The following is a 14,087-nucleotide window of genomic DNA, read 5'->3' as shown; positions in this document are numbered from 1 at the left end:
CTTCAATGTTTCTGCTCATGTGAAGCTGTAAGTAGGTCAGACTGAATGAGTATGGATGGTACAATGTGTCTTTATATACACTCTGTAGTGTGTGTGTGTGTGTGTGTGTGTGTGTTGGAGGAGGAGGGGTAAGGTGCTGTTTGAATTCTGTCAAGAAAATGACTAACATTATAATAGCAAGGACAATAATGATAATAAAATAATGAACTTGGCGACCTTTACAATTACAAACCCCCGTCAGTCTGGTTTATCCTGTTCTGTGATATAATGTGTCGCCCACTGTCCCAGTTACATGTTACGGTCCATCACTGGAATCATCGTCGTCGTGTTGTCGTGCAGGGACGTCCGTACAATACTTAATACAGAGTCTAACTTCCTGGGGACACTAATCACCAGTGGATTTTCAAATTCCACCCTCAGGTTGTCATTCATTTTTTAACAAGTCAGTTCATTGGTTTTCGGTGCAGACTTGACAGCCGGTAGAAAGCCTCGGGCTCATTGTTTGTGATGCAGCTTAAATCAGCCATCCTCTCATCGTACAAGCGGATCTGTTTGGGTTTTTTCGTTATAGCCTCTGCTCATGTTTAAGCCACAGGGATTACAGTCTGAATCTTCAAATTTGAACACGCTAGTTAAATGAGACCGACTTGTATAAGGTGTGACTTCTAAGTGGGAGAACATGATATTTATCAAAGTGCTTCAGTTTATATATATATAATACACCGCCTCGGTTCTGTTATGATTTGTACAAGCCATCTGTTAGTACCATTTTGTTTTTACATTAAACAAACCTTTTTAATTAAGTGTTGTACACCTGAGGCTCGCCAAACAGAAACTCCTGCACAAAGCACAGGCTTCGTCTGCACAGGCCTTTATTTTGAAATCTGAAGTTTCTTTGGCATATTCACATGAGAGATACTCTTTAGGGTTCTGAGTTACAAATTTGTTAGTATTTACTGAATTTCCAGGCAACCTTGATCAATGACTAACCTAGAAGCAATGATTTTCTTAGACATGAACGGTTACTGTAGTGATAATAACTTGCACATTAGCATTATACTGCTTCACAGAAACCCAGAGGAACTTTTTGAAGTGTTTTTTGCTCATGAGTCATAACCAAATAGCTTACTGTTCTGTTGTGAGGGTGAATACAGCCGTGTATGTTTAAGATTCTATGTTGCCTCTCCTCCCAAAGTGCCAGCAACATCCAGATCATAAACAATATAATCCTGATTCTCATTATTTCTCAGTATACAATGTAACACTTGGTTTTAAAAGCCCCAAGCTCGACTTATCATTTTTATGCCTCTTACAATGTGTTTGAATTCTCTCCAGGAGGACACAACATAACAATTTATTGTTTTTAAAGTGGTCTGAAATTCAGTGAGCTGAATTTAGGCCGTAAAGTTATGCTGCTTGGATCATCTATATATGCTGCCTTAAAAAATGTTTCCTTTTCTCACTCAAACAAAAATGTTTTCGCTTTTATTAAACTGTCAGATTCATTTCTTTTTGTATGTTTTCACTTCTAGTAGCCACTCACACTGCCGGGGATGAGATTTTCGGGAGATGTTAGCAGGCAATAGTTTATTATTATATTTAGGTAAAGAGAATGAATGAACTTGATTATTATTCTTCTTAAGTTCTTACTGGAAAGAGTAATAACTCAGCACTTGAGGCACCACAGCCGCTGTTTGTGTATCAAAAACTGGAAAATTTGTTTTATCATTTTGTGATTTTGAAAATAATATATAAAAAAATAAACATTAGAATACTACAATCACATAATTTCATAATTTATATAATAACAAATAATTCCCCAGTTATTTTTCCATGTTGATTAATTTGTGTGTGTCTCTATACCTCCATGTTTGAGTTCAGGACCAGAGGGGAAACTGCTGCTTCATAAGCTGTAAGAGTTTGTTTGCATAGACAGGGCTATATTACCTTTACAACAACGTCCTATTGTGTTTCTGTATGAGTGTGCACAAAAGAGAGGGTAGTATAGTAATAAAGAAAGATCAGATTTCCTCTGCATAGACAGAAACAATAAAGAGTCTGGTAGCCATCTTTATGACCTGATGTAATGAGCTATTTAAATGCATGGAAATCTGTAACACACATAAATGAAGGTGGATATTTCTTTCTCATTGGTGTGGCGCTATTGAGAAATACTGGATTTGGATAGAGATGTACATACAAGAACAGAGCAATTATAGATTCTACAAAAAAGCAAAGCAAACTATAGTTATTTGTATGAGCAAGCAGTCAAAACCTGGCCAGTAAGTTGAGTCTACAAGAAAAAAGAGTATGCTTATTCTGCCAACATTTTTATATGAGAGTGAAAGCTGGTATGGAATGAAATCTTTAAGATCCTTGGCTGTAGTTGGCCTATATTGGATTTTTGGATGATGGGGTGTGATTTCTTATAGAAAAACAAACCAAATATGATTTCTTGAAAGCTGAAATCCAAAATCAGTTCAAGGATTTGTGTAGAAATCTTTACTTTACTGTGCAGCACCAACAACACTCGATATATAACCGCCACGCTGCCAAAGATGCTGTCATAAATTCTTAGGCCTCAAGAGAGAAGTTTAAAAACACAGTGGCCCACTTAGAGGAATATGGTGTTTATTTACTCTCACATTCACACACACACAAGAGGGACACACACCACACAATCTTTGACGTTTGTGTCGACAGCAGTGGTATAAATGATGCATGAAGTTTACAATTGCTCCAGAAAAATAAGGGAAAAGGGGTTCAAAGATCAGGGATAGGCTGGGACTGGAGTGATCAAAGTGACCAATGGTAGGGGGGAAACATCAGCCACTGTCCCCGCCTCCAAAGTCTCAAAATTCAACTTGACGAGTGATTGTCATTGAAAAAAGATCATAATGCATTGTCAGATTTTTGAATTTATTTTCTGATTCATTGTGTTGTATTGTGTCTGCACTCTGGCTGATAATCATGAGGTTCTGTGTTTTGATGGACAGCAAATCTCTGTTTATCTAGTGTCTTCATTGTCTCCACTGTCTTTGGTTGACCTGCCAGTTTTTTTTATAATCAGCTCAGTAAACAAACAAGATCAGTATCAGGGGACGTTAAAACTCAATCAAGTCACAAAGTGTGTGCTCCAGTTCAAGGTGTGAACCTGACATTAAGAGTTTAATTTAGTCAACGTGCCCGATGCATTAGAGATGAGGATTAGACACAGAAGCAGTCACCTTTAATGAGCTGACAGGGCACTCTGCTGCCTCACTGAGGGACCTGTTAGCGCTAATGCTTTTATAAAGGGCTCCTGCTCCAACTCAGGTCACTTCTCCCTAAACTAAGAAGCAGTTAAGTGGCTGTAATTATTTGTTGAGTCATTCCTACAATAATATATTATTACATTGACTAAATTTAACTAATTTATTGATTCACTGAAATTAAATTAGTTACAGCAGTCGCTCAAGTGATGACAAACTAGAATGGCATTCAAATATTTGAGGGCAAACAGTCCCCTTAAATTTTGCACCAAGTCGTGATCACTTGGACATAGATCTATTACTATTGCAGATACATATAAACTGTTGATTCCCCACTGAATCCACGTTATCTCAGCTACACATGCAGTTACAGGCCTCTAGCCCTATTTACAGTGGCTGACAAAAGCATACCCCTCTATGAAACCATTTTTTTTTTTTTCATCAAGACCATTCATTATTGACTTGGAAATCTGCGAAAATGTTAAACACCCTATCTTGCAATGTTAAAGAAAGTATTTTTTTAAATCCCTGGATTAATCTCTGGGTTCAGATCCATTAGTTAAATTAACTTGGATCCAATATTCATATCTGGTGGTGTGGCTCTGTTCTGGGACCTCGCTGTCCTTCCATAAAGAAAGCCTGAGGTGGGGAGAGCACACATTCCTACCATTCCTTCATGAAAAGTGAGGCAGGGACAACAGCAGCTAAAACAGTAGCAGGCATCAGTGACACCACATGACATTAGGTCAGAGTCAGTATGAAAAGGAGGCGCTGAGATGGAGGTGGGCGGCGAAGTGGCAGCAGGAAGAGCAGGCAGCCAAAACAGCGTGAATACAGCACACAATATGAGCTTGGCCGATTAAATACATAGGTGGGGATCAGTTGAGCCGTCAGCTGATGTGGGCTGAGATCTGCTGCTGTCAGCTGGTTTGTTGCTGAGCTTGACTTTGAGATCTGTTTGAGCTAACATTATGCTCAGTTTATTGGATTCTTTCTTGGTCCATGCCCCATCATTACACTAAGTTTCAAGGAAATCTGTTATGTCGTTTTCGAGCAAGCCTGCTGACAAACAAACAAATTCAACCATCCAACAAACGAGCGGACAGGGGTGAAAACATCACATGAATGAGGCAGCGGTATGTATGCTGCTTGCAGAATTGGTTCACGTCACGTTTGCCAATATATATCAATCAAGTTCAATACAATTTTATGTGTATAGCCCATATTCACGAATCACAATTTGTCTCCCAGGGCTTAACAAGGTGCGACATCCTCTGTCCTTCACATGTGATGGATCCCTCTCCCAGGACAGACAGAAGTCCAATAGATGCCGCATGTAACTGCAAACGTCAACAAAATAACAGTATTTCCAACATTGATTAGAAGAAACAGTTTGTAACATAATGTAGGACACAATATGTAGGACTGAACCTGAGACGTGATGCTCAGTATTTTTACTCCATCTTTTACCTTGTGCTTAGCGTCCACTGGGAGCACTATAGCTTGAATATAAAAAAAAAAACAGAAGGTGTGTAGTCAGAGCAAGTGTCTCCTAAAGGTTTTAACAGAGACATCTCCCTGGATTTAGGCCAAATACAACACTTAATAACAGGTTCTGTTATACAGGTTCTGTCATCAGGCTGGTGCTGAATTGAAATCATTTCTACAGCAGCTGATTTACCTTGAACCTCAGTACCACAGACATACCTGGTGACACTGACACATTTTTCATTAGTTGAAGCCTCGGTCATCATGAAAAGTGTTTGATAATTTTAAAATTGTTGTATTTTCAAAATGTAATTATGAAGTCATCATGTAATCCTCGTGTAGCTACAATGACAATTCTTTTTCTGTAATGTAATTTGAGCTGAGTTTAGTCATTTATTTTGGTGATCTGATAATGTAATCCGGATTACATGTAATCTCTTAATCCCCAACCCAGATTGCATACAACAGGAGTCATTATTAAACAAATACGATCTGTTTCATACATTATCACTATCTTAAAGAGAGCCTGAAAAGCTGCAGGTAGTGTGTAAACTGGGTTTTCACATTCGATGAAAAGCAGCTTTGTGGATCTGGTCTCTTTTGTTGACTGACTTGTCAGAACAATCCATTCAATTAATGCTAATATTTTCTTTTATCCCACTTCAGTTTCTTCAGTGGATTTCTGGTATTTGGAATTGAACATAAGTTGTTTTCAGAAATGAAGTCAGGAGCTTGTCCACATAAGTCGGTTCGGACTTTCTCTGGAGTTTTTTAACAACGCAGCAGGAGATTCAGACACGTTTACAACAACACAGAAATCTCCAGAGCGTTCAGTTGAGGGGTGATGAAGGAGGCACACGTTTGTTTAAATTCTGCTGCAGAGATCACATTTTAGTTTACTGCACATCGACACCGGCATCAGCTCTAATCACCAAAAACTCTCAAATCTCGTCGTCTTTGCAAGTTGACGTCTTTGTCTGCATTTTCTTCATGTATGTATTTTTTTTTTACAGTTTTGCTTCTGTCATGTTTTAAAAACGTCATCAACACCCCCACCCCCCGGAGAATCTCCTGCTGTGTTCTGACATGGGCTCACTCAGATATTATCCAGAGGTTTTTTCCAGGGGGTAGGCAGGAGAAACTCCGGAGAATGTCCGCAGCAACTGACATTTCTGTTCTCACATACAGCCTTTCAGGATAATTTGAGGAGAATATCCGGAGTTCAGTGCATGTCTGAAAGCTGCTTTAGTAAGCAGTCTTAAGTCCTCACCACAGACTATAACAGCTGATTATGGTTTGTTCCCGACACTGTGCAGGTGGTGAGCTTTGCCAGTCTGAAGTTCGACCGCTCTTACAACTGGATGGTGTTGTGTGTGCTGTGGTGCTCCATCGCTCAGTCCATCCTGCTGCCCATGTTCATCTGGGCTTGTGACCGCTATCGCGCCGACATCCGCATGGTGTGGGAGAAGTGTGTCGCCATCATGTCCAACGATGACGTGGATGAGGGTAAGTCACTGTCAGGTGTCAGCCTCCCGCCCTGCCCCTCCCTTTCCCCCTCCTCCTCCTCAACTGATGATGTGAATGATTCCTATTTCCTAAGACAGCTCAGTGTGGAGTATTGACAGTAGTAACGGCAGTTTGTCCGGTCGAATGCTCCATGAGGACACACACAAAGTGGGCTGACTAAAAGGCGTTCCTAAGATGATTTGGTTTATTTTTGTAGTATTCCTATATAATAGACACTTTGGTTTGAAATAGCAGCTGTACAAGCTGTTAGTTAAAGACTGTAGGCGTGACTCTCGAATTGAATGTCTGGAAACAGAAAATGGTGTCGTGAACTCATCTGGACTGTCTTTGGCCACAGGAATAACGGTGACAAATGTGATTTATTGACCCCAACAGTTTTGTCTCTTAGCCTAGGGAGCAGTTGTATAGGTGAAATTGAGAGGAGCAAAATATTATATATCATAGGTTTATCCCAAGTTTCTCCATATGAGATATAAAAATAACTCCTGATTTCTAGCTCATGGTGCAGGTTTAAATTACTCCTTGACTCTGGAGCACCCATGATCTCTGCTGCTCCACGCACTCATCCTCTGTGATTGCACTGCTTGCTGTTCTAAACATTAAACTGTGCAATTACAATCTGCCATCTATTTTCAGTCAAATCAATCAAACTCCCAAGTTAAACAAGAAAGAAAAATGGATTCTGCATCTTTGTTTTTATGGAAATATGAAACACTATTTGCTAGTCTCACTGATTTTGGCTTGACTGAACAAAGGAGTTACCACGATATGTTGTATGCATTAAAATGCTACAAATCTGCAAACTATTTGAGTTAAAATTATCTTTTATTTGAAGTAATTGACATTTATTCTAATTCTGGGGTTTTATCGACACCTCTCTGCACTGAACTATCTAATCTAAACGAATCTAATATCAAACGTATTTACACACTTTCTGCCTATTTAGAGGGATGTTTTTAACATTTGATAATAACAGCTTTTTTACAATAGCAACTGTGATTTTGTTTGTTTGTACAAGTTACATAAATATATAATTGTACATATGTATTTTCTTTTAAACTGTCATTATGACATTGTATTTTTAAGGTTAAGGTCTGAAATCAGTGGTCAAATGTTATCATGTGACCTATCACGTGACCCTCGGTTGTCAGGAGATGAAACTGAAGTGTCAAATATGTTTCTATGTGTTTTTATATGTGGTGTGTACTTGTGGTGAAAGAAAGAAATATTGTTGGACAAAGGACATGTGTGGTACTTTTTTTCTTTTTCACTCCAATGCATTTAAACTGGACAATCTTCCTCTAGAATGCCCTGTCATGAGATGATGATAAAAAGAGGCATTTCCCATGTATTAGATAAGTTACAGAGTGAAAATGGAACAAATATACTAAAGCTGAAAAGCATTTTCATGTCATTATGATGGTCATATTTCCCTCAAGTCACAAAGGGATGCAGCCAAGCTGTTCCACGAAACAATACAGAAATAGATTTAAATCAATTATTGATATACATGCTGTATATATGATAATTATTTTATCATTTTCTTTTGTTTGTTTTAATTTACTTTTATTTTTGTAATGTGGGTTCACACCTAGTCGTCAGAATACTGTGTATTTTAGAGGCAGAGGCAGAAAGACTTCATGACAGAAGTATGAGTGTGTGTCCAAAGGGACTGAAAATGAAAGGTTTCACATGGAATCACAGACACACAAACAGAATTCGTCCCAAAATGAGGTCACATGATAATCATGAGAACGTTGGTGGACGCGGTCCATGACCAGATCGCCACAGTTCATGCAAACTAATGACAGTATCAACCATCTGTCTTTTTCTCCTATTGGCTCTGTTTAAACTCAACCTGATCTGAACCCCTTCTCCCCTGTTTCTAACCTTCCGAACCTTCTGACCCTCTCCCCCCCCCGACACCCTCCCCAATAACTGCTCGATGTCCAGCAGGAGCCATAAAACAACACAGGGAATATATCCATATATTCTGTGTGAAAATTAACACTTGCCAGTTCTCTGTTTTTTTCCAGAGGGCTTGCCATGTATAACGCATCACAGTTGTATGTATAAGGATTGTTTCCTGTTTCTCCAAAGCTACTGACTTTGCATGCAAGCTGCCTGTGCAAATAGCCACTCTCATCCTCCATCTTTTGGCCCAACATTTTCCTCCAGATCAGCATTTTACACCCATCTCCAATTGATCTTTAATGAACATGAATGCATTACTGGGAAACAAACTCTATGAGTATTCATTTATGCACAAAGACCACTGAACATTATTTGGTGACTATTTGGCATTGCTTCTAAATTCAGACCCAACCTGTGGCTTTTCCATCCCCTTATTAAACATTTCAATTTAATTATTGGGCATTTTTGTGGCATTTTTTTAATCTAAATTTCATTTTCCTGAGGAGGCTCGTAAGAAAACACAACAAATTAGAGAACAATTGAACTTGTCTCTCTTATCTACTCGTCTGTCTGTCTGTCTGTCTTGTGTATTGAGTCCGTTGCTCTCTAATCCTGACGCCCGTGCTTTTCTGCACTTTGCAGAAAACAGCCAAGATGGAGGAATTCATGCCGACTTAATATTTGACAGACCATATGACTATAGCTCGGCGCCTGAAATCGTGACGGTAGACCGTAATGCCAAGTATGAGTTCTCAACCTTAGAAAGGGGGGTTCTGCAAGGGTATCCATTGAGGGAACAACAGGAAGATAAAATGCAGTATTTGCAGGTATATTTTCATTGATTTTCTTCATTTCTTTTACCTGATCAATTGAACTATTATTAAATGATACTTCATTGCTAATGTGCATGGTGAAATGGCCTTGTGGGCCTTTACAGTATCTTGCATCTTGCATCTTGCATATTGTGATGCTATCTCTACCAGATATACTATTGATTTTTTCTTTTGTCTCATGAATCAAAAATACACTCTTACTGACTACTGTTAGGTAAATATGACCATCGGGCAGCTCCATCAACATGTTATTAGATCATGTGCTTCATCTATCAACTAGTTAAGATGTACAGCCATGGAGCTACATGCAACTAAGTGCATTTTTATCTTGTAAGAGGGTAAGAGTTTAGTAACTGACTTACCTTCTACATTTCAGGAATCCCTTAAGGTTTCAGGAAAGCACCACAAACATCTGCTCATGTTCTACCCATAAGCATTATGTCCATTGGATCCAGCATCCATCCCAGTCAAATGCAGAGCTGTGAAATTCTCCTTTTCAGCCTGCATTCACACCAAAGCTCGTGCTAACACACAGCCTTCTGAGACAATACAACAAGGAACTTTAATTTCAATACTGATTAAACTCAATAAGCTATCAAATCTGGCCCAAAATCAGATATCGGATCAAACTGAATGAAAATGTCTGATTAAAAAAGTTAAGATGATTTTTTTAAATATCTTGCTGGTATTGGTCTGGAAGACTGTGGTGATAATATGTACCGAAACTCTAGAAACTACTGATGCAACCCACACAGTATTAACTTCAACAGAGCATCTTAACACTGTGTCATCTTTGTCATAAACAACTTAGCGATGGGCTTTCGTTGCCTAAGGAATTACATCCACTCCAATAAATTGTCTATTGACTATAACAAAAGTGAAATTGGTGAACAACCCAGATTTCTACCATTCTGATGAACCTTTCAAAGACCAAAGTGGAAACAGAGATGTATACAGTAGCTGCCATCACGTCAAACCATCACTCCATACATTGTTTTGTGTCCGATTCGCCTCTATTCATGACATTAGATCCCTCTGATTGCAAAGTATCACCCGAGTCTGTTATCCACCGCTGTGTGTGTGTGATTGGGAAACAAATGAGGTGCATTTTTTTCACTTACAGGAGGACAACAGTGATACAGTCACGTTATTATTGTGGCTGCTGGGGGTGGGGGTTAAAGGCTCAGTTAGACCATGAGTCAACAAAAATCAAATCACTATCAAATAGCACCTCCATTTGTGATTTGCTACTGCACCTCTGAAGTGGTTTGATTGCAGAATAAAGCTTCTTTGGCTTTATTTGCTTGTTAGTTGTTAGTCTCTCTCTCTCTCTCTCTCTCTCTCTCTCTCTCTCTCTCTCTCTCTCTCTCTCTCTCTCTCTCTCTCTCTCTCTCTCTCTCTCTCCATCCTGCCAAGTCCGTCCTGCATCTTCCTCCATTTTAATGCCTGTGCTGCCCTCTGCTGTTCATCTCCTCTCCCCCCCCCCAAACACACTCACATGCTACTGTATCGTCTGTTGTCTCATTTTGTTTATCTGCATCTACCAAAAGCCGCCACTGGGGGGCAGGCTGATATCAATCTTGTGGCTCTTGACGTCACCTTGACAAACCCTTTCTCTCTTGCATAGTTGTCAGAACAGAATGGAATGTGAGTATAACATGTAGGGAACTATCAATTACTAATGCAGTTTCATTTCCAAATAATGGAGATGTTATAAGCCTGCTAATGAAAAACAGTCAATCTGAGGGATTTGCTAAAAAACTGATTAATACAATTCCTCTTATAATCTTTGATAATAGCTCATATGCATGTAGGATTTTCCACAAACACAGTAACTGAATGATGGTACTAACCATACATTCTGAAATAACCTGAACATGGTGAGAGAGAGATTTTCATTGATCTACATAAATGTCATCAACTCAAAAGCAGGTATCTGGGGTTCCTGCTTCACTCAAATTACAGCCCAGTATCAAAGTGGCACTTACAGGCCACATAACCTTGAAGAATCCTACATGTAATATCTTGTATATAGCTTATAATGTAGGTGAATCTACAATAATGTAACATAGCATTACTTACTGTGCAGTGCCAATGCTGGCTTGTGTGTTGTGGATTGAGTGAATGTCAAATACATCTACTGACTGACAGGATTGGTCTGTGTCTTGCGTCCAGGTGCCCCCTACAAGAAGATACTCCCACGACGAAACCGACATGTGGACCAGCGACCGGATCCCCTCATACCTGCACCGCTGGGGCTCCACCGAGGACATGATAGTGAGTGCCCACTACAGCTCCACCTTGCCGCGCCACGAGAGGCGCAGGAGCAGCCTGGTCTCCTACCACGAGGAGAGCCACCATCACCATCACCCGCATCGCAAGCGGCGGCGATCTGAGGACAGCATGCACTCCCTCAAGCACCTGCCGCGCGTGGTCTGCGGCGGCGAGCGCTACGAGGACGAGCTGCTGTGTTTCAGTCGCGACGAGGTGATCAACTTTATAGACGAGACGCCGCTGCCGAGCCCCAGGAAGAGCCCGCGGCGCAAGTCCACCATCTCGCTCATCCCCAATGTGTACGAACAGCACACAGTCATCCTGCCTCACTTCCCGCTCACAGACTTTGAGCGTGAGCCTCAGGCACTCAGGAGGCTCTCAGAACACAAAAGGAGCAGCAGTTGGAGCAACTCGCCCGAGGGTACCCCCAAACAGGAGAGACCCGGTGGAAAGAAGAGCCCGGTGGCTTGTGGCTCCAGTAGAGGTCACCGGGAGCGCCTGCGGGACGGGAAAGGGCATGGTGAGGTGGGCTCACCTGGGCGCAGCCAGCACACTCCGGGACACTCCACCTGTCGGCCCAGGACAGGTGGTGGAGGAGGGGCTGGAGCTGACTGGAGGCATCAGAAGCACCTGAGCAAGGCGGAGAGTAAAGGAAGCACAAACAGTTTTGTAAGCACACCCTCGGCATCGTCCTCGGGATACATCACCTTTCAGTCTGACTCTGTCGGCTCCACCACCTAAAAGCAACGTTTTCCCTTTTGGTCTTTTAAAGGTGTCCTCTTGAAAACCACTTGAACATTTGTGGTTATTGAAAAGTGAAACATTTTGGCCTTTTTACTCGTGCCACTCTGTTTTACAGGCTACCACCGATAAATAGGCTTCAGTTATGCTAAATGGCCTTTGGAGATTTTTCTGAATGGACCTGATGTAGATTTAGTTTGTAGCCTGGTGACAAGGTTGAATAATCCTGTTATTCAGCTTTTACGTCACAGAATATCAACAGAGGACACTTTTTGTTTCCAGCACTAACACACAGAAACTGTTTTTAAATGGCGTGAACATTCCCACATCTTGTTTTTGCTGTTTGATATTGTTTCTAATGAAATACTCAAATAATCTGGGGAGGGAATTGTTAGGGTGGTGTTTTTCTTCTTCCTTTTTTTTTGTTTTTGCACTTGGAATTGAAGACTCACTTTGTGTTTTATTTGGCCCTGTAATGGTTTTGTGTTTTGCTGTATGGACACATTTGCTTTTAAACCAAACTTTCCCTGAACACCGCTCACCTACGTTGAGACTTCAGGTTACGCTTCAACACACATATTTACTTTATTTTGATCTATTCACATTATTATTTGCTACACATGAAAAGTTTTGTAATGCACCCTATGTTGAAAAAGAAACTGAGAGTGGTTATCCCAAACTCTTCAGTTTTACATCTTACTGTGTGACCCCAGAATTTCTTAATGAAAATGTGAAGTCAGTTTTAATAGAAGATTGACATGTCATGTATATATGGAGGAGGTTGGATTTATGATTTCGGTGTTCTTTATTGTTTGATGAGACTTTTTACTAAAAGCATTTCCCCACAGTTCGTATTATTCACATGTTCATGTCAACTTTGGTTTGATCATCAGGCACAACAGTTGTTCGCCACATTGCGTATTCACACACAGAACATCAGAACATCAGAACTGGAAATGGTGCTTTATCCTCTGCAACTGAGCTCGTCAGCCATTTGTTTCAGTAACATGTTAGAAAAGCACCAGTGATGGTCTTTAGCCGTAGCCTTCAGGCCAACTAGATGTAGCATAACGTGATGCTGGTGTCCAAACCCACAAACGTGTTACTGTAAGGAACCCTGTGAATCCAATGGAAATGGAGTGTAACGACTTGGAGTTGTTAGCATTGTATTTGGTCATTTACCTCAGGACATTACATTATGACTATTAATGCTCCTGTTCTGGAAGTTTTTGTGTGATTTTTTTGCCCCACCAAATAATGTCAATTAAATGTAAGCATCAGTCAGGCATACTGCCGAACAATTACAGTTTAGACTTTTGTACAACGACAAATTTGGAGAGAAATTTGTGCTTATTTCACATCACAGGAAGGTATAAAACGCCAAGGACCAAAACATCATCACTGTGAGAAATTCTCACGTTGCACTCTGGACACTGGAGTGAACTTTACAATGGAGCTGACTTCACAAAGCCCACTTATAAAATAATTTTAAAACACTTTCAAAATCTAACAAATGTGACAATTTATAGACTAAAAGGAGTGAAAACTCTTCTGTTGACATAAAATTGCAGAAGCAACATTGATCTTTGACTTTAACTGCGATCACGAATGTACCTGCACAAATTAGATGTACAGTCTCAAAGAGTATAAAGATAATATGAAATGAAAATATCCCCTTTGACAGCTTTATTATTTGTGAAACTTTTTGCTGTTACCATCCAGATAATAACGTTTGTCACATATGATTTCAGTCATCTGGTGTCATTTAGATGTTTAGTTTGAATTCTCATGTAATATTGTGCCACTCAGTCATTGCAGCCTTTTTGATTGGACAAGTTAGTAGAAGTGTATATTTCTTTGGCAGCATAACACCACATTCCCCTGTCAAACTTTGCTCTGTCATAGATTCTTTGCATTTTGTTGTGTTTACAATTTTATCAAAGTATCATTTTGTAACATATTCAAAGATTTATGATTCAAATATGAATGATGTTAAATGTTATGATTTCCTCGTGCAAATGATGACTTGGTTATAAAAAGATATGACTGATTAAATTCA

General features: G+C 40.0%; 1 protein-coding gene across 1 annotated transcript in view; it reads left to right on the top strand.

Annotated features, from left to right (window-relative positions):
- LOC118111493 (probable G-protein coupled receptor 153) overlaps positions 1-14,087 on the top strand; it is a 34,939-nt gene extending 20,852 nt beyond the window's left edge. The window contains exons 4-6 of the mRNA XM_035160147.2: positions 6,056-6,245; positions 8,823-9,007; positions 11,189-14,087. Coding sequence (XP_035016038.1) covers positions 6,056-6,245; positions 8,823-9,007; positions 11,189-12,028 — 1,215 coding nt within the window. The 3' untranslated portion in view covers positions 12,029-14,087. The remainder of the gene's footprint in view (positions 1-6,055; positions 6,246-8,822; positions 9,008-11,188) is intronic.

This window comes from Hippoglossus stenolepis, chromosome 6, assembly GCF_022539355.2.
Source record: "Hippoglossus stenolepis isolate QCI-W04-F060 chromosome 6, HSTE1.2, whole genome shotgun sequence".
Classification (NCBI taxonomy): domain Eukaryota; kingdom Metazoa; phylum Chordata; class Actinopteri; order Pleuronectiformes; family Pleuronectidae; genus Hippoglossus; species Hippoglossus stenolepis.
This window is presented reverse-complemented; position numbering and strand designations above follow the sequence as displayed.